The sequence below is a fragment of the Paramisgurnus dabryanus genome, chromosome 5 (assembly GCF_030506205.2).
Source record: "Paramisgurnus dabryanus chromosome 5, PD_genome_1.1, whole genome shotgun sequence".
In the NCBI taxonomy this organism is placed as follows: domain Eukaryota; kingdom Metazoa; phylum Chordata; class Actinopteri; order Cypriniformes; family Cobitidae; genus Paramisgurnus; species Paramisgurnus dabryanus.
The window spans coordinates 47,965,287-47,985,155 of NC_133341.1; the positions used below are offsets into that span (position 1 = coordinate 47,965,287).

Sequence of the window (19,869 nt, forward strand, 5' to 3'; positions counted from 1 at the left end):
AAAACATTTGTTTTAACCATAATCCATGCACAAGAGCTGAATGTGTATGTGGCGCAATCATGATCTGTATTTTTTCAAATCCATCCAGTAAAACCTTTCTTATTACATGGCTCTCTGGAATGCTTGATTCTGATTGGTCAGTTGAGACATTTGCAGGTTCGTTCTTTTCAAATAATAACCGCTCCAAAGTAATAACGCATAGCCGGTACTACTTGTACGAGTAAAATCGCTCCGCGCCAATAAAGATCAATAAAGATTACTGTTTGGCGCCATCTTGTGACAAACACTGGACAACCACGACAAGACACAGACAGCTACTGAGACTGAACTTGACAAAATAGAGCATGACAGCTACGAAGCCAACACACAAAAAAATACAGAATGGGCATTAAAACTTCTTAAAGACTGGCTAAAATAGAAAAAATGGAGACAGACAAGTATGAAGCAGAGGATCTTAATAAGGTATTACGATCATTTTATGCATCTGTGCAAAGTTTCGTGGAAGGATAAACATGTTAATTTAAAACAAATATGCCAATAAAATGTTTCAAATTCATATTCATGTCCGGTTTTTTTCGTATGTGACAAGTAGCCGTGTAATAAGCGGGATAATGTAGAGGCAGCCGGTAGTTATCGGGAAATAAGCCCCTTCAGTGTGATACAAGACCCTCCGCTTCGCGTTGGGTCCTGATCACACTGTCGGGGCTTATTTCCCGATAACTACCGGCTGCCTCTACATTATCCCTTACATAGAAAATACCAGTAAACAATTAATACAATAATTGTTTAAAAACAACTAATATTATGCTAATAAAAATATGCCGATTTAGCTGATTTATTTATTCTGCTACTATATATTATTACAAAAATGCAATTACAGTACAGAATATATATGACATAATCTGCTTAGTTAATGTTTATAATAGTTCGTAATGTGTTTGAGCATTGTTATGTTTTAAATGAAAAAGCAAATATTTAAAAAAGTAAGTAAATAATTTCATAAGCTCATGTCTCCACCTGCATAAGAAGCGATGTAATAATATTTTCATAAAACGATGTTTATTATGGTTTGTTCAAATAACTTACAATGTGTTGAATGATACTGCTGACTGTGTCTGGCCGCGTGAAAATATTATTACATCGCTTCTTACACGTGTCACCATAAACAAGTCCATTAAAAATTACAGTTTAAAAAAAACCTTACACCAGAGGGACAGTTGTGACATTCATAAACCAGCCCCTGAAAGGTAAAAAACACGAAGTCTTGGTAAAATACATGTACAAACATTTGACTGACGTTCCCATTGTAAAGATACTAGTATGTCTCTGCTTTTATATTTGCGCATTGAAGACCCGTCACCTCCGACCAACAACATGAAATGATTGAATATAATCTTCATATATCAAGCCACTTCTTAATTTCATCCTCACACTGGTTCATACATGGCAGGTGTAGTAAATATTAACTGTTTATATATCATGCTTTATGCGTGCTTCCGCTACACTCTTTTCTACCGGCTTGTTATTGAATCGGATGTCTCGGACCAGAAAGGAAATACGTCACATAACTTACATCCGCGTACGAGAAACAGGTGGATATTATATTTGTGAATTTTATTTTTAAAGGTCCAAGGTACCGTAGCTTCACTATGCATTTCGAAATTCAGAAGTTAGCTCTGGACTGAGCCGTTGGTTGTAATTCGCAATCTCACTGCCGCTAAATAACCCAAACTGGACCTGTAAATGATTCAGGATCTCAAAAAAATCCCTCCTGTGAAAAATCTAAGGTTCTGAAACTAGGTCTAGGTGGTATTTCACTAAATGTAAGATATAGGTAAAGTGTTTGGCAGCAGCAGCCGCAGCTCTGCGTAGCCTTTTGAAGGATCTCTAAAACCTGATTCAAGTACATTACTCGCTTGTGTGTCAGAGCAGTTGTGTTCTAATATGACCTCTTTGAAACTTTCATGATTGTTCGTTTGTGATGTAATGTGTGGTTCTTACCTGTAAGGTATTTCTGTTTAGGGCAAACATCCTTTTCAGGCACACAAGCCCCATTATCAAGCGTCAGTTCATCACTGCAGGTTTCACAATCACTGTCCTCGGGTCCACTGCATGTACTGCAGTCTGTGTGACACTCTTGACACTCCTGGTGATCTTCATTACCATAAAACCCATCCGGACATTCCTGCACACACTTTCCATCTGCAGGCCATAAAAAACTCACAAAATGTTTCAGGCAAAATAATAATGCAAAATAAGTTTCTCAACATTTCAAGATATATGCATGAGAAAATATTCCTTAAGCTAGTAATGTATAAGAAAAAACATACAGCCAGATGGTTGTTATCAAAGAATAAATCACAAAAGGGTGATCAGGACATGTAGCATAACCAACTGTCTGGATATACATTATCCCACTTTTTTTTCTTAGTAAATAATAAGGAAATAAAAAAATTGACACAAATATTAAATTTAAATGTTAAATCAAGCTCTGAATTTTGTTTATGATGACTTGAGAAAAAAGGTGGGTGGGGTAATACATTAAATATTTCAGTATTACATTTCAATATGACATTTGCTTGAGCAGTTTGTTAGTCGAGACATTTTGCTTGAGCAGAACTTGTTATCAGAAATATATCCAAATCAACCAACGAAATCAAGTATTTAAGAGAGCCATGTAATATATTTTAAGTTAACAACAAATTAGTTGACGTTTTAAAGTTGTAGTTAGGCCATTTGGTTCAAACAGTATAGTTTCAGTCATTGACTAGTAGCCTCAGTAATGAAGGGAATTATAAACGACTAACCTGAGATGAACAGGTCAGCTTCACACCAGTAGCACTCATCTTCATCACAGTTGACACAGTCATGATCACAGGACTCACAACTCATGGTCTCCTCCACTGTGTAGGTCTTAGCAGGACAGTGTTTATAGCAGCCCTCCTCAAACCTGTGCAACACACAATTGTAGTCACATCTAAGACATAAGACAGACATGTCATCTAAGACAGGGATTTTCTAAATAGTTTAAAAGAACCCCCCTTGATGTTATATATATATATATATAAATATATATATATTTACTTGAAATAAATGAATACATAAAAAATTACCTGTCCATTCTGCATGAATCTACAGTTTTCTAATATATACTGCAAATAAGTATTTGAACACCTGTCTATCAGCTAGAATTCTGACCCTCAAAGACCTGTTAGTCTGCCTTTAAAATGTCCACCTCCACTCCATTTATTATCCTAAATTAGATGCACCTGTTTGAGGTCGTTACCTGCATAAAGGCACCTGTCCACCCCATACAATCAGTAACTGTGGGTTTACACCAGATGCGAGTTCAACAATTTGCGCTAGTAGATTACGTACAAAGTCAATGCAAAGACACGATCAGACACGTCCTCGCGTGGGGCGATGCGAATGACGCGATATGGCCTACGCGTTTGCCGTGAAAACACGCGCTATATGCCTCAAACGCGTCTTCGCCTAAGTTGAAAATATTCAACTCGAGCGAAAAATGCTCATGGCACAAAGTTAAATCCCGCGAGTAATCTAGAGCGAGCAACGTGATGTGATTGCAAGCTTCACGTTTGGTGTAAACCCACAGTAAGAATCCAACTACTAACATGGCCAAGGCCAAAGAGCTGTCCAAAGACACTAGAGACAAAATTGTACACCTCCACAAGGCTGGAAAGGGCTACGGGGAAATTGCCAAGCAGCTTTGTGAAAAAAGGTCCACTGTTGGAGCAATCATTAGAAAATGGAAGAAGCTAAACATTACTGTCAATCTCCCTCGGACTGGGGCTCCATGCAAGATCTCACCTCGTGGGATCTCAATAATCCTAAGAAAGGTGAGAAATCAGTCCATAACTACACAGAAGGAGCTGGTCAATGACCTGAAAAGAGCTGGGACCACCTTTTCCACGGTTACTGTTGGTAATACACTAAGACGTCATGGTTTGAAATCATTCATGGCACGGAAGTTTTCCCTGCTTAAACCAGCACATGTCCAGGCCCGTCTTAAGTTTGCCAATGACTATTTGGATGATCCAGAGGAGTCATGGGAGAAAGTCATGTAGTCAGATGAGACCAAAATAGAACTTTTTGGTCATAATTTTAACTAAACGTGTTTGGAGGAAAAAGAATGATGAGTACAGTACCACCCCAAGAACACCATCCTTACTGTGAAGCATGGGGGTGGTAGCATCATGCTTTGGGGGTGTTTTTCTGCACATGGGACAGGGCAACTGCCCTGTATTAAGGAGAGGATGACGGGGGCCATGTATTTTGGGGAACAACCTCCTTCCTTCAGTTAGAGCATTGAAGATGGGTCGAGGCTGGGTCTTCCAACATGACAATGACCCAAAGCACACAGCCAGGATAACCAAGGAGCGGCTCTGTAAGAAGCATATCAAGGTTCTGGCGTGGCCTAGCCAGTCTCCAGACCTAAAACCAATAGAGAATCTTTGGAGGGAGCTCAAACTCTGTGTTTCTCAGCGACAGGCCAGAAACCTGACTGATCTAGAGAAGATCTGTGTGGAGGATTGGGCCAAAATCCCTCCAGTGTGTGCAAACCTGGTGAAAAACTAGAGGAAACTTTTGACCTCTGTAATTGCAAACAAAGGCTACTGTACCAAATATTAACATTGATTTTCTCAGGTGTTCAAATACTTATTTGCAGCTGTATCATACAAATAAATAGTTTAAAAATCATAAATTGTGATTTCTGGATTTTTTTTATTATGTCTCTCACAGTAGACATGCACCTATGCTGACAATTTCAAACCCTTCCATGATTTCTAAGTGGGAGAACTTGCAAAATAGCAGGGTGTTCAAATACTTATTTTCCTCACTGTATTTGTTAGTAAGTTATTTATTTAGATTTCTAATTTTCAAATTATTTATGTACTTTTTATGATTAATTGTAAGTAATTATTTGGTTTTATAAAACCACCCTGCAATTTCTGTGGTTCACGAACCCAGTTTGGAAAACTCTGATCTAAGACATTACAACAGAAAATCATCACCAGATCGTACTAGAAGTTTTCTGTTGGGTCATTTAAATTTAGATGCACATATTAAGCAAGCATGTAGGTCTCTTTTTCAAACACTTCTTACTTGTAATATCCATCAATGCAGGACAGACAGTGCTTGGGATTGTCTGGAATATATGAAGCAAAATGCCAATTATGTTTGTAAATTCAAGTCACAGCGAAGTGAGAAATCAAATTGATTTGGCCTCCATTGCAAATAAATCAAAAGCCATTCATTTATAAATAAAAGACCAAAAATAAATAACTTACAAAGAACACATTTCTGACATCCCTCTTCACATGACATGCACACATCATAATCTGGGTCTTCCACCTCACCTACAAACATACCACACACATATACTCACATAACCGTGCACCAAAATGTGACTGTAGTCTGTAAAAACCAAGCTAAAGTAATTTTTTGTGATTTACTGTTTTCTACATGAAATCATCGTGTATATAATGTATATAGAACATTCTGTGAAAATAAATATTTTTCGTTATTAATTATCTTCAAGGTATGGTGTAAAGTAGCCTGGCTCCGCCCTCCTACGTGCTTCCGCTTATTTTTCATTTCGCTTCAGCAGTACGTCTGGGATGGCTCTATAGAGTTTCGTTTTCTCCTGCAAAAATCTGCAGGACCAATCAGCGAACAGATGGGGGTGGCTAAGAACGATGACGTTGAGGTCGTGCGTCAGTTTGAGTTGTAGTTCAGTAATGGCAGCGAAGAAAGATGTAAGAAAAGCTATTCGGTCCGTTGTTGCAAAACTGCCGAATATACAGAAGTTAAAGCCGGAGCAAGAACCAGGCTTGCTAACTTTTGTTTGTCTGATTATTCTGACTTGTTGTTTCCGGACGGTTTCGGTGCATGATATACGTCACGACCACATGTTAGCGATTGGCTTTGGCAGATCCTGAGTGACTCTTGGCAGATCCAATAGTTTTAAACTTCAACAATGGACCCTCCTTAACGGAAGTAACGCTTTGCAATGGAGCGTGGCCAGACTCTCTGTACAAATGAAATGAATGTACGAGAGTCTGGTTTTACCAGGCTAGGTGTAAAGTACACTGCACGAGAGAACTTTTTGTGTTTCAGAGAGAAAGAAAATTATTCGCACACATGAGTAAATAATGCAACCATTAAATTAATTGTACAGGAAGGTTTATGAAGCTTTACCTTCTCCACATTCAGGTGCATTACAGACCCCATCATTAAGGAAGAATGAGTCTTCACATCGGATGCAGTGGGTCACAGAAGAACAGACTTTACAGTTTAAAGGACATGGCTCACATGCTTTCAGTGCTGTGTGGAAATAACCTTGAGGACACGCATCCACACACTCACCACCATACAGGTAACGGTCCCTCCCAAACTTATCTACAAATAAAACACACAATTTAAACAGTCCAAAATAACTTTGCCACACCTCAGCCATAAAGTAAAAAATACGGTTTTTGAATGATTTGCTTAAAAATATATATTTTGTTTGACAAAATATTTGTGTTTTCAATTAAAGGAGCCATTACCTGTATCACAGCTGGTACAGTTAGCAGGTCCAGAATCTGCACACTGGGCACAGGTGTGATCACACAGATGACACTGTCCACTAAATGGGTATTTCCCATTTGAGCAGCTGACCACACAGCGGCCCTCATCCAGCCAACTTAACCAGCAAGAAAGAAGAAAATTCAAAATCAGTAAATGTGGTGGCTGGTTTTATACAGTAGTTCGTCCAAAAAAGGTCAAATATGGAGCTCAAAACTAATCTGGAACCACTCCTTTTATTTTCCACAATAAAAAGCCCTGATTCTAGTTCAGATTCAGTCCTATAATCTTGCAGGTCTCGCACCATGGAACACGTAACATCTTAACTTTTATGTAAACTTGAATATACACTCACTTAGTGGATTATTAAGAACACCATACTAATACTGTGTTTATCCCCCTTTCACCTTCAGAACTGCCTTAATTCTACGTGGCATTGATTCAACAAGGTGCTGAAAGCATTCTTTAGAAATGTTGGCCCATATTGATAGGATAGCAGATTTGTGGGATGCACATCCAGGGCACAAAGCTCCCGTTCCACCACATCCCAAAGGTGCTCTATTGGGTTGAGATCTGGTGACTGTGGGGGCCATTTTAGTACAGTGAACTCATTGTCATGTTCAAGAATTTGAAATGATTCGAGCTTTGTGACATGCTGCATTATCCTGCTGAAAGTAGCCATCAGAGGATGGGTACATGGTGGTCATAAAGGGATGGACATGGTCAGAAACAATGCTCAGGTAGGCGTGACATTTAAATGATGCCCAATTGGCACTAAGGGGCCTAAAGTGTGGCAAGAAAACATCACCCACACCATTACACCACCACCACCAGCCTGCACAGTGGTAACAAGGCATGATGGATCCATGTTCTCATTCTGTTTACTCAAATTCTGACTCCATCTGAATGTCTCAACAGAAATCGAGACTCATCAGACCAGGCAACATTTTTCCAGTCTTCAACTGTCCTATTTTGGTGAGCCTGTGCAAATTGGAGGCTTTTTTCCTATTTGTAGTGGAGATGAGTGGTACCCGGTGGGGTCTTCTGCTGTTGTAGCCCATCCGCCTTAAGGTTGTGCATGTTTTGAGACTTTGCAAATGATTTGCCTCGGTTGTAACAAGTGGTTATTTCAGTCAAAGTTGCTCTTCTATCAGCTTGAATCAGTCGGCCCATTCTCCTCTGACCTCTAGCTTCAATAAGGCATTTTCGCCCACAGGACTGCCACATACTGGATGTTTTTCCCTTTTCACAACATTCTTTGTAAACCCTAGAAATGGTTGTGCATGAAAATCCCAGTAACTGAGCAGATTGTGTAATACTCAGATCGGCCCGTCTGGCATCAAGAACCATGCCACGCTCAAAATGGCTTAAATCACCTTTCTTTCCCATTCTGACATTCAGTTTGGAGTTCAGGAGATAAACTTGATCAGGAGTCAGGACCACACCCCTAAATGCATTGAAGCAACTGCCATGTGATTGGTTAATTGTCCTTTATGTGAGTGTACATAAACACATTGTTAATCATAATGTCAACATGTAGTCAAGAAGGATTTCTCACTGTGTGTTGGGGCAGCTCAGACAATCATCAGCCATTGGGCCTTTACATTTAGCACAGGACACATCACATGCAATGCACTCTCCACTCTCAGACTGATATTCTCCTAACACAAAAACACAAATTAAAATGTGACAGGTGCTAATATTTTTCATAAACATGTTGTATATTCTTGAATGATTCAACTTACCATCATTACAGTTGTGGCTCAGAACACAGAGTCCGTCCTGTAGTGTGTGTCCATCCACACATTTGCTACAGTTCCCTTTACCTGGCCCAACACAGGCTAGACAGCTTGTGTCACACCTACACACACACACATTCTCCAAAATCAAAATGGGAGTAAAAGATGATGGCAACAAATGGAAATGTATAAGGTTATAGCTCACACACCTTCTGCATGTGCTCTGAGTCTCTGTGCTGTCTGTGTTCAGCTGAACAGCATAGAAACCCTGACTGCAGGTGGCCAAACATCTCCAGTTCTCCATCAAGTAACCTTCAGCACAGCGAATACATGACTCTAGACCTGCAGCTGTGTAAAACCCATACAATATCACAACCTTTACATTTTGGTACAAACAACCTTAACATACTGTAAAACACACGATAGCCGATAGTGGGAAGAACTGGTTTAATCGACTAATACCGATTATTTGCAGATATAACAGTAAATCTCTATGAAAACGCATGACCTTTATGCTGCTAATGCAGTGCTCTACCAATTGAGCTACAGGAACACCGAGTAATTTTAAAAGATCTACTTATGGATTTGTGTTGTGTTTGAGTCATTAAATAAAATTCCAACTGGATCCTTTTTCATTGGGAATCCTGTGTGCCTCTGGTTAGTATTGTGTAACTACATGGAGCAGAATAGATAAAAAAAAAAGAAATAATGTGTTGTGTTTAATTTGATTGTACCAGCACATGTAGCACAGGCTGGATGGCAGCGCTCACACGTGTCCTTGGGCTCATCGTAGTAACTGCCCACCTTACAACTCTTCTGACATTGGTTACCCACCAGACTAAACAAAACAAAAAGAAAAACAATAATCACTTACCAGACACTGCAAAATATTATTACCATATTCATGCCATTGAAAAGAAGTCTTTTACCTGGTCCCCTCAGAGCACGCTGTGCAAATGGATGCAGACGTACATCTCATGCATTTCTCACTGCACTTCTTGCACACGTTGTCTTCTGCATCACACACACAAAACGGTTACAAAAAAGTTTCTTCGTAGTGGGATAAGATCTACAGACTATAAAAATATGAAAGAAATTGTTATTTTAGGAACTGTTGACTGAAAGGTTCTTTGGGGAACCAGTCTACAGTGTACAGTCTACAGACAACAAACAGTCAAAGCTGACTGTGACAGGCTGTGTCAGTCCTAATATCAGACTTACCATAGTTTAGGTAGTAGCCATCCACACAACTGGTCACACAGGTGTTCTTTTCCTCATCCAGATGGTATCCAGGCTTGCAACCTGTGCATTGATCACTGCGGCTGCCCAGACATGAATTACAGGACGAATAGCACTTCTTACACCTCTTCCTATCACCCCAGTACCCGACCGGACATTCAGACACACAGGTGCTGGGCAAACAGACAAAAGAAGACCTTCATTCTCACTCTTGGTTGTTTCATTGCTCTCATATCCCTTGCAATAAAGAGAGTTGGCTGACCGTGTATTGTTTTTGAACTTTAAGAAAAAGTGCAAGCAGGAAACACATTGGTGGGGTTGAGGTCCTTCACAGCCATCGTCACTACATTCTGGGTCACACGAGCCTTATGTGGAGGAGAGGAAGAGGAGAGGAGAGAGCCAATGTGTAAACCTATGCACAGACTCAACATCTTTAACTTTTCAGTAACATCCTTAAGATAAGATTCACCGTTGCCTTGGCTGATATATTCACAGCATAATTAGAAATATATATATGTATAATTATGTATGTTCACTTGTCCCATAGGCTTGTACATATTCACCATTGTATTCCTCTGTGATGTCGTCTTCAGCAGACCGGGGCTGTTCATGTCGAGAGTATGGATGTGTGGATGTTCCATAAAGCACCAGAGACCACTCTATTAGTTTCCCTGATGTGGATAATAGAGAAAAACAAATAATGGTGAACTGCCACACAAACAATACAAGCAACATGATAAAGGCTGTTATAGTTGATTTATTCTTGTTAAATGGACATCTTTACCATAGCCCTTTTCTACCATACATGCACCACAATGCACTTACCCAATACAATATTGAAAGTACTTGAGCTTACTATGGGTTAGGTTCAGAATTGATACTTAGTAATTACACTCAAAGTATAATATATTTAAACAGGATAGTAAAATAAAGGGTAATCATCATTTTTAACATACACATACTGTACTATGTACTTATTTTATAACTGTGTAATTACTAGGTACCAACCGTGAAACTAATCCATAATAGATGCATGTATTTACAAGTATTTTGTTGGGTAACTACTACACTCTAAGTGCATACTGTAAAGTACTGTAAGGTAAACCAAAAAGTTCCATACATTTGTGATTTTAAAATAATCTTTAAGCATGATTTTTTTTTTACAGTAGGAATATACTATGGTGGTACAGTACCTTGGCGTTTTGTGAAGTACAGAACATACAAATACTACTGCACATGTTGAAGAACATACAAATGCAACCATAAATGAATATGAAAACCTCAGATGCAAAACTCTCAGATGTGAAAAAAGGCATGTTTTCTTGAAAATTAACTTTTTTTTGAAGACTCTTAATGGATTCTGCCACCAATGCGATATTTCTGAATGGTCTGAGGCCAGGATTAAGTCTATTTGAAGTGAAAGAATTTGATAATACCGAGAGCATTTGGTTAATATTGATATCTAATTTTTGACAGGTGGTGCTTCTCATACGTTAATCTTTCAGTGCTGTGGTATAAAAACACCATGGTTTTACAGTTATAGTGACCATATCGATGGCATCGAACTGCAACAGAACTTGTATACTGTACCTTGAAATCGGCTGTTTCTTCTTGGAGAGGGGGTGTCTCTGATGTCCAGCATCCAGTCTCCTGCTGGTCTTTCACCCCAGCAGTGAGTCGTCATGAATTCCCACTTATGAAAGCCCTCATTGGAGTGATCCTTTGCTCTGGTCCCAAAACAACAACAGACCCATTAAGACCATGTTTGGTTTGACAAAAACCTTTTTGTTATAAACTGCTGCTCTGTCAATGGAAAATTAGGAAACTTGTAGGGGTGGTTTCGATATTGAAGCCTTCTTGGGCTTACCCTTTCAATGTAAGTAAAGAGGGGAAATTCATAGATTAGAAAGAAAAGTCAGATCATTGGCAGAGGTCATTTGACCACAATGATGACATATTTATGAATAAACCCATTGATTTTGATTTATAAAACACTTAAAATCCTACTTACAGTCCCTTTAAATGTCCTATATATATATAACTAAGACCTAGTCCTGGCTTAAACTTAACCCTGTAAGGTAAACTGCCCCTATAAAGTTTTTTATACTCTTATAAATTAACTTACAGCTAATTTTCTGGACATTTGAGTTTTGTGTGAGATTGTGATGCTCAAGTAAGTGTTGATATGTATTTTTAATAAATCGTGTCATTTTATTACGTCTGTCTGATTGATCTTTTCACTGTATTCATACCTGTTTGCAAGAAGCTGAGATCTGGTCCCAGATGGTGATGTCAATGTGATTGACAGGTCTCCACGGTATGGATGCGTGATTGTAATGCGTACAACAACGTGCTCCAGATAGCTCACACGCTGCTGACGCTGAGCAGAGCAGCCTGAGGACTTATACACAGACCTCAACACCCTCTCTGGACTTATGATCCTAAGACAGAGAAGGTGTACCGTAGAAAATGTATAGTATTTTTGAGCACTCCCTTAAAAAAATGAATGTGACAGTACCATGGCACAGTATTGTATATGCTTGTAATACCATGGTATTATAATATTCATAATGATTCTGAAAATAATTTAGTTTTTTTATTACCTGGCATTATGGACTTGGTTCTCCTCACATATGTGTTGAGGAGGGACCTGCTTCCAAGTCTCTGCTTCCTTCACCATGGCCTCAGCATCCATCAATCCAAACCCGTAAAGATGACTAACTGTACAACAGCCAATAATAATACACTTTATAAGCCACTGTTTTACCAAACAGCTAATGATAGCACACTTTATTGGTTTCCCTATTTCAAGCCAATAAATCACTTTTAGTGCTATTTGGCACAATTTTTAGAGTGTATTTAGAACAGTCAGTGATAAAAATATCTTCACTTCATGATCTGTCTGAACTTAAGTGTGTTTTAGGCATTTTTTAAATGGTTGTTATGCTCAGTTAATAAATGTTAAATGATGTAAATCAGTGATGTTTCATAGAAAATCTACCATCATATCCAGCTCCATTGCTCTGCCAGTCTGAGGCGCTCAGGTGACCACGTTGAGATGTTTTTACTATGATGTGCTGAACGTCCCTCCAGGTCAAAGATGGGCTAATGACAAAAACAGAGCCATATCATATTTAGCAAGGATACAATGGTGATTGTAGTTTGACAATCACATTTTAATTATCTGTGGAATATGAATATGAAATTGGCCATGCATTGGACCTGCAACCCTTTAGGTACTAGACCCAAATTTAAGTTTTCAAACTGGAAGAGATAAGAACAACTAATTGAATAAATTACATTATACTATCTGGTGTTAAGCAAACCTGAATAAGTATTTTACACTTGCAAGAGTTTCACAGGTAGCTTTAGAACACCATATTGGATTCCAGATCTAACAGATTAATTACTACATCTGCAGACTGCTTACTTTGCTTCCAGTGTTAGAGCAATGATTCCTGCAGCCATGGGTGCCGATGCTGAAGTGCCAGAGTGCTCATCGGTGCAACGCTGCCTCAAATCTGTTGTCACCTGGAAACGCAGACATTTACAGGACCAGTCATAACAGGCCATCAATTGCCCACAATGCATTAACAAATCAATGGCAGGACATGAATGACTCACAATGCCCAGGGTATTGCTATCCCCGCTGCTGTACGTAATGGCGAGAGTAGAGGCACACTCTTCCAGGTACCATGGCTTTCGACCACTTTGAGTGGTACTGCCAACAGAGATGGTGTAAATGCTGTTGGTGTAACCGTCACATGAGCAGTGGTCTTGACTTTTGCCACCATTACCTGAAGCCCAAACAAAAATGGATCCACGCCCCTTTCTGCCCTATATAAACAAAAAGAAAGAAAATTGTTGTACTCTAAAGCATTGGGTAAATATTGGACAGAACACCCGGCAGTTGGGTTGAAACAATCCAGCTTTTGTGTTGTAGTCAAGACCACCTAAACCGAGACCAAGTCATGACCAAGACAGGCCAAGACCGAGACAAGACCAAGACTTTAAAGGGTCAAGACCAAGTCAAAATCAAAACCAAGACCGGCCGAGACCAAGTCAAGACCAAGACCATTGCAAGTCACTGCATTAAAACACTTACATGTATGATAAAATGTGGAATACGCATATGATTAGGCACTTCTTGTCTGTAGGTTTGCGTGTGTGTGTGTGTGTGTGTGTGTGTGTGTGTGTGTGTGTGAGTGTGTGTATGTCATCAGAGAAGTTGATAAAATAATCAAAGGCATTGCAGATATGTGAGAATTTATCTTTGTCTAAAAGCAAATAAAAGTGAACAAACACTAAAGAGCTGAAATAACAATTTATTGAACTGTCTTTCCATGGCTTGCCATTCCCTTTACACAATGCAGGTGTTTTTAGTAATACAATTAGAAAAATTGTCATTGGGAGAGACTTAAACAATACGTAAACAATGCAAACATCATTTGCCAAACCTGTATAAACTGCATAAAATTAATGAAAAAAACAAACAAATTTGTGATGTGCCATCAGTTGTGGTCTTGACCGGTTTTGAAATAAAATCTGAGTCCTCTTTGTCTGAGACCCAAGACAAGACCTTTAAAAAGTGGTCTTGAGAGCGGTCTTGAGAACTACAACCCTATTTGAAACAACCCAGCATTGGGTAATTTTTAAACCAAGTGTGTTTTGTCTAATATTTACCCAATGCTGGGTTGAAAATAACCCAACATTTTGTGTGTACCCAACACAATGAGTGTGTTTGTTCTGCATTTTCATCTGTAATTTTAACATTTAAGCAATTTTGCAACTGCAATGATGACATTAGAAGACATGCAAAAAATAAATATTTTTCGAGGAAAATGTGAGCACTGCTTTTTTAGGCATTGGTTTGGTTAAATACAAACCATTTTATATTAATATATGTCATACATTTATCTTTAAGTAAACACAAGCACACACTAACTTTGCGGATTCCAGTCTCCAGAGCAAGTCGGGCAAGGGGTCCTGGGCCATCTACTGTGCTGCCATCATCATCTGGGCCCCAGCTGGAGCTGTAGATGTCGATATACTGCTGCCTTAGACTCAGCGACTGAGCTTCCACTAAGTCAGTCATATCACCATCCAGCATACGTACACCTACATATAAACAAAAGAACACGTAAACAAACAAACCATACTACAGTTCATTATTTGTCTGAGCAATGTCCGGGGCAAAGTTTGAACAAAGACGAGTTTTATTCAAGTACATTACATAATTTACTGTTTTACATAAAAATATATGGAGAATAGATTGCATGCTATATCGCAAGGTCAGACAAAAATCATGGTTTAATAATAAACAAAATCATTGTGATACTGAGCAATATGCTAAAACTGAATTGTACAATTTTAAACTGAACTACAGTAAAAGATTGAACACTCCTGCTAACCTACCGCCAATTTTTGCATTATATGCGATTCCGACTATACAGAAAGAATTGTTTGCAGAGGCAGCCACCACACCAGCACATCTCGTTCCATGTCTTAAAAGAAAGCATAAAGAAAGAAAAATCTTTATAAAAATTCAGGAAGGTTTCAGTTCATGCAGTAAGAGGGAAATACGAGCAGATTATAGACACTGTGTTGGGTCAGTGGAAATGGAATTTACATTTAGTCAGAGTTTAGTTTTGTAGAAAGCGACTTACAAATGAGGTAAACAATAGAAGCAATTAGAACAACACAAGAACAGCAATACATAAGTGCACTAAAACTAATTTCATCAAGTCTAACACAGTATACATAGCCAAGGGTTACAGAAAAGATAAAGATAGAAAAATGGATAAAGATATAAAGCTCTGTATTAGTAAGTGAGGTGTTGGCGGAAGAGATGGGTTTTTAGCCATCTCTTAATGGACTGACTTATTTTCATTGGTGGCATCGTATCTCGGTGTTGGATCAGGATCATTGCCATTAATATCAAAGCTTGCTCGTGCATCCTTATGAAAAAAAAAACATTTTTGTACCAATTAGTGTTCTGACAACAAATAAAGTCTTCACAGTATGCATATCTAATCTGCATGTGCATCCTACACTATTAAATAATATTAATGATATAAAACAATTGGTGATTAATATTTTGATTGGAAAAACATTTTAATCTTATTAAATTATTATTAAAGGGGAAATTTAAAAATACTTTATTAAGATGCCAAATTAAATATTTGGTGTCCCCAGAGTATACATGTGAAGTTTTAGCTTAAAATACCCCACAGATCATTTATTATAACATGTTAAAATGCAAATGAGTTGATCGCTGCACTAAATGTCAGTGCCGTGGTTGGATAGTGCAGATTAAGGGGCGGTATTATCCCCTTCTGACATCAGAAGGGGAGACAAATTTCAATGACCTATTTTTTCACATGCTTGCAGAGAACAGTTTACCAAAACTAAGTAACTGGGTTGTACTTTTACACATTTTCTAGGTTGATAGACAAACTGGGGACACAATTATAGCACAAAGTCTGATTTTCATGATATGTCCCCTTTAAAATTAAATCAACCACTTTGTTTTCCATAGATTGGCATTAGCTTTTGAAAAACATATTGTTTGACTAATGAAAATCCTTAAACAGATATCTCATGTTCTGTTTCATAAAACTAATTGATTGATTCCCAATTATCTCATAACATCAATGCACTTACATAGTTTTGCTTGAGGTCCGGATGCTGCCTTTCTATACCATCATCCAGAATGGAAACCACGACCCCTTTCCCAGTGTAGCCTATGTGCCATGCTGCCTTGACATTCATGTCTGTCAGACAGTTCGGGTCACAGTGCTGTTGAATATGCGTGGCACATTTTGAGTTGTTTTTTTTCTTTTACAGTATAATCCAACCATTTCAAAATTGTTGATGGACAGTTTTTCATTATGAAGCAGCATGCAGTAAATGAATGGAAATTGCATACTAACAATATACCACATGCTGTCCCATTTGGGGTCATTGAAGCTGGTGGTGGTGTATGTTTGGTCCATTGTGTTGGTTCTTTTTGTTCTCTTCTGAACCATCTGTTGTTGGATCCACTCCACCTTTAATGTCAGGGACATATTTATGATGTTTTTCTGCATGCATATCAGGCTTCACAGACCACAGTGTATTAAATAAATGATTAAGGGTAATTATTATTGTCTCGTTTAGTTTGAGGTGATCCATGTAGTTCGGTGTCCCGGTGTGTGTGGTATTTTTTAGGCAGTGTAATCTATCTAATTAACTATTCAGTGGTGTCTCAGTGACTGGAGATACACGATCTTTATACCTTAGTCTCCATGGAAATAAGACTATGGTTCCCTCTGCTTTCAATAGTGGATCGTTTCATAGTTCCAGTATGCAAGAACTGGTAATGGTCCACCAGTCCACCAATCTACACATGGAGAAAAAGAAGATTGTCTTTTTGTTTTAAAATATGCCACTGGTTAACCTCACCTGACAAATATATAAATTATGTATCCATCGCTGACGTATGCCTTTGAAACAACAAAAGGGTTATCTTACACCGCTGATAGACTTACCATCAGAAGCAACATGAGCTACCAATGCACAATTCAGCTTAAACTTTGGCTAATGATTGCTCTTTGACACCCAGTGCAATGGCATTTTTACACGTATTGGCCAAAGCAACCAAACAGTGCTTGCAGTGAATCATATTCAAACATTTCGAGTGAGTGTAGAATTAACAAGCATCTTAGTTATGCTTAGTAAAAACTGTGTTGTCTGTAAGACAAAAATTAAACACAGTTATACACAAAAGCCAGTACCCCACACATCGGGTCAAATTAGAAAGATCAACCTTTTAAGAAATATGGAATAGGCCTAGTGAAGAACAGACAATGGTAATGCCAAGAAATTTTGGACATGGTACCACATTACTATAATGGTGCTTTGGGCATGCACCATAGGAGTTTTGAAAATACCTTGAAGTGCCACTGTAAATACCTATACAGTACAGCAAATAATGTTTAAATTTTCTGACCTTCATATTACAACTTTAACTCTTTGTAGGTGTAATATATAATTGGCAAATGGCAGTAATTGACTTTTCACAGTGCCATGTTAGTACGCTTTGGTAGCTTTTGTACAGGTAATGGGAAAGTAATCAATATTGAGATCATAGTAGCATAATAGTAATGCAAATATTGAAACTGAAAATAGCACATAGTTAAATATTATCTATTTGATCAATTATCTTTTTTTTAAAGAATGTCAAACAAGAATGGCAAAATTAAAGTAACATACATACTCATCCTAAAACTGTAAAAAGTGCAGGTTGTATTTGTTAACAATTTGTTAATGTATTTGTTGTAATTTTATAATGCATAAGCTAACATGAACTAACAATGAACAATACTTATACAGCATTTATTAATCTTAGTTTAGGTTAATTTCGGCATTTACTGAATCATTTTTAAAATCAAGCGTTGTAATTGTAACATTAATTAATGCACAGTGAACTAACATGAATAACTGTATTGACTAACAGTAACAAGGATTAATACATGCTGAAAAACTATTTTAGTTATTGTTTGTTCATTTCAGTTAATGCATTTACTATTTTTTACTAATACAACTTTATTGTAAAGTGTTATATTTTCAACCTTAAGCAATTTGTATATGTCAAAACATCTTTAAAAGTGTACATACCTGGCCCATGTTCACAAATCCATATTTTTCTGCAACAAGATTAGCAACATCAGGACCTCCTGTAATTTTAACAGCCCAATGGTTTGTATATAACCTCGTCTGGACATATTGAAGTCCAATCCCAAGAAAAAGTGCATATGGAAAAATAGCTGTAGGCATCATCTTCAAATGGATATGATCATCACCACTTACACAAGACTTTACCAGAATTCATCTGCTAACAATCCTCATTAAAAAGTTCTTATTAAAAAGTGACTTGACATTTTCTGCAATACAATGTACCTAAAGACTTTTAAATTAGTTTCAATAGTTCCTGAGGGATCTGGGTTAACTGTGTGAGTTCTGCTCCACAGTGATGAGTCCACTACATTGCCTGTGACACATCGTCTCCGGTTACAGTCCTATCAGTTTCTACAGGTGTACTGTGTGTTCTTTCAGCAAACAGGAAACACATGACATGACATAATTATTAACACATAATAATTAATGGACATAATACATAAATATTATATCATAAATTACATGAATCCTTGATTGCATAAATATGCATTACTTAAAACATCCATTTTAGTTAGTAGTATTTGTATTTGAAGTATATAGAAGTATTTAATGGTATTTATAAAACGGCTCGTTCTGGTTCTTCATTCTGATTGGTTGAAACGCGTTCTAAGCCGTGATAAAATACTCCGGTAAACCCACGGTTCAGTCCGCATTACATAATTATCACTGCGCCACTGTTGCTTCGTACTGAATTATGAAAATAAACACCACAGTATTTTTGCACAATTATGGCGATATCCAGATAAATGTCATAGATATTGTTCAGTCATTTCGTCAATAAAAAAACCGTTCTCTGAGTTGTTTTTGTCTTCAATTGATATTTCCGCTATTATCCACTAGATGGCAATCTTACCCAACTTAAACACTGACGCATTCACTCGACACAACAGCGTTGTGGTGGATTTAGCGTGACGTGTAAGTTTTGATGGCTCTGAATCTGATCTCTTACAAAAGTTCTTCACAAAAATGGAATTATCTCCGCTTTTAGCTGAAAAGTTGAGAGGTGATAACTGATAAGAGAACAAATAAAGGTAGGATGAAACTTTTTTGTTGTTGTTGTTGTTTGAAAGCGGATGGTCTGTTTTTTCATTTGATATTTTATGTTTATTTAAAGGAGATAATTTTTCTGTAAGGCATTAAACTAAAACTGGGTGGCAACTAAAAAATAAAAAATAAAACACTGACGGGGAAAGAGTTAAGCATGCTTCCAAGCATATTTGATCATCACTTCAACAGTTGCATGATATAAATGTTAATGTATGAATTAAATTAGATGAATGTTGATTTATAAAATAAACACCACAGTCTTAAATCATATTTTCATTGTTTCTTTGCTGCGTCTGTGTTGGTTGTGAACTGCGCTCTGTTGCAGCCACTCTTGATTCTGAGGAACTACTTTGTTTGTACTAATATAATTACAACTTATTTGTGTCTTATTTTATGAAATCCTGCTATGTATGTAAAGTTACCGTTTTATTAAAGCAATAAGTCCCGCGAAGCAGTGAGGTTACAGTGCATTTTATAACAGTTAAGGGGGTTTTAGGCACTCCGCGTTATAAAATGCACTGGTAACCCACTGCTT

At 37.8% G+C, this 19,869-nt stretch overlaps 1 protein-coding gene across 1 annotated transcript in view; it reads right to left on the reverse strand.

The window, feature by feature from the left end:
- pcsk5a (proprotein convertase subtilisin/kexin type 5a) overlaps window positions 1-18,613 on the reverse strand; it is a 33,398-nt gene extending 14,785 nt beyond the window's left edge. The window contains exons 1-27 of the mRNA XM_065284543.1: window positions 18,228-18,613; window positions 16,846-16,950; window positions 16,502-16,618; window positions 16,233-16,367; window positions 15,450-15,526; window positions 14,985-15,073; window positions 14,515-14,687; window positions 13,194-13,406; window positions 13,000-13,100; window positions 12,571-12,674; window positions 12,173-12,290; window positions 11,822-12,010; window positions 11,160-11,296; window positions 10,133-10,240; window positions 9,832-9,934; window positions 9,552-9,742; window positions 9,260-9,344; window positions 9,065-9,168; window positions 8,540-8,678; window positions 8,337-8,452; window positions 8,150-8,252; window positions 6,573-6,709; window positions 6,223-6,423; window positions 5,313-5,381; window positions 5,128-5,170; window positions 2,808-2,950; window positions 2,002-2,202 (exon numbers count right to left, since the gene is read on the reverse strand). Coding sequence (XP_065140615.1) covers window positions 2,002-2,202; window positions 2,808-2,950; window positions 5,128-5,170; window positions 5,313-5,381; window positions 6,223-6,423; window positions 6,573-6,709; window positions 8,150-8,252; window positions 8,337-8,452; window positions 8,540-8,678; window positions 9,065-9,168; window positions 9,260-9,344; window positions 9,552-9,742; window positions 9,832-9,934; window positions 10,133-10,240; window positions 11,160-11,296; window positions 11,822-12,010; window positions 12,173-12,290; window positions 12,571-12,674; window positions 13,000-13,100; window positions 13,194-13,406; window positions 14,515-14,687; window positions 14,985-15,073; window positions 15,450-15,526; window positions 16,233-16,367; window positions 16,502-16,618; window positions 16,846-16,950; window positions 18,228-18,389 — 3,463 coding nt within the window. The 5' untranslated portion in view covers window positions 18,390-18,613. The remainder of the gene's footprint in view (window positions 1-2,001; window positions 2,203-2,807; window positions 2,951-5,127; window positions 5,171-5,312; window positions 5,382-6,222; window positions 6,424-6,572; window positions 6,710-8,149; window positions 8,253-8,336; window positions 8,453-8,539; window positions 8,679-9,064; window positions 9,169-9,259; window positions 9,345-9,551; window positions 9,743-9,831; window positions 9,935-10,132; window positions 10,241-11,159; window positions 11,297-11,821; window positions 12,011-12,172; window positions 12,291-12,570; window positions 12,675-12,999; window positions 13,101-13,193; window positions 13,407-14,514; window positions 14,688-14,984; window positions 15,074-15,449; window positions 15,527-16,232; window positions 16,368-16,501; window positions 16,619-16,845; window positions 16,951-18,227) is intronic.
- Window positions 18,614-19,869: the final 1,256 nt, after the last annotated feature.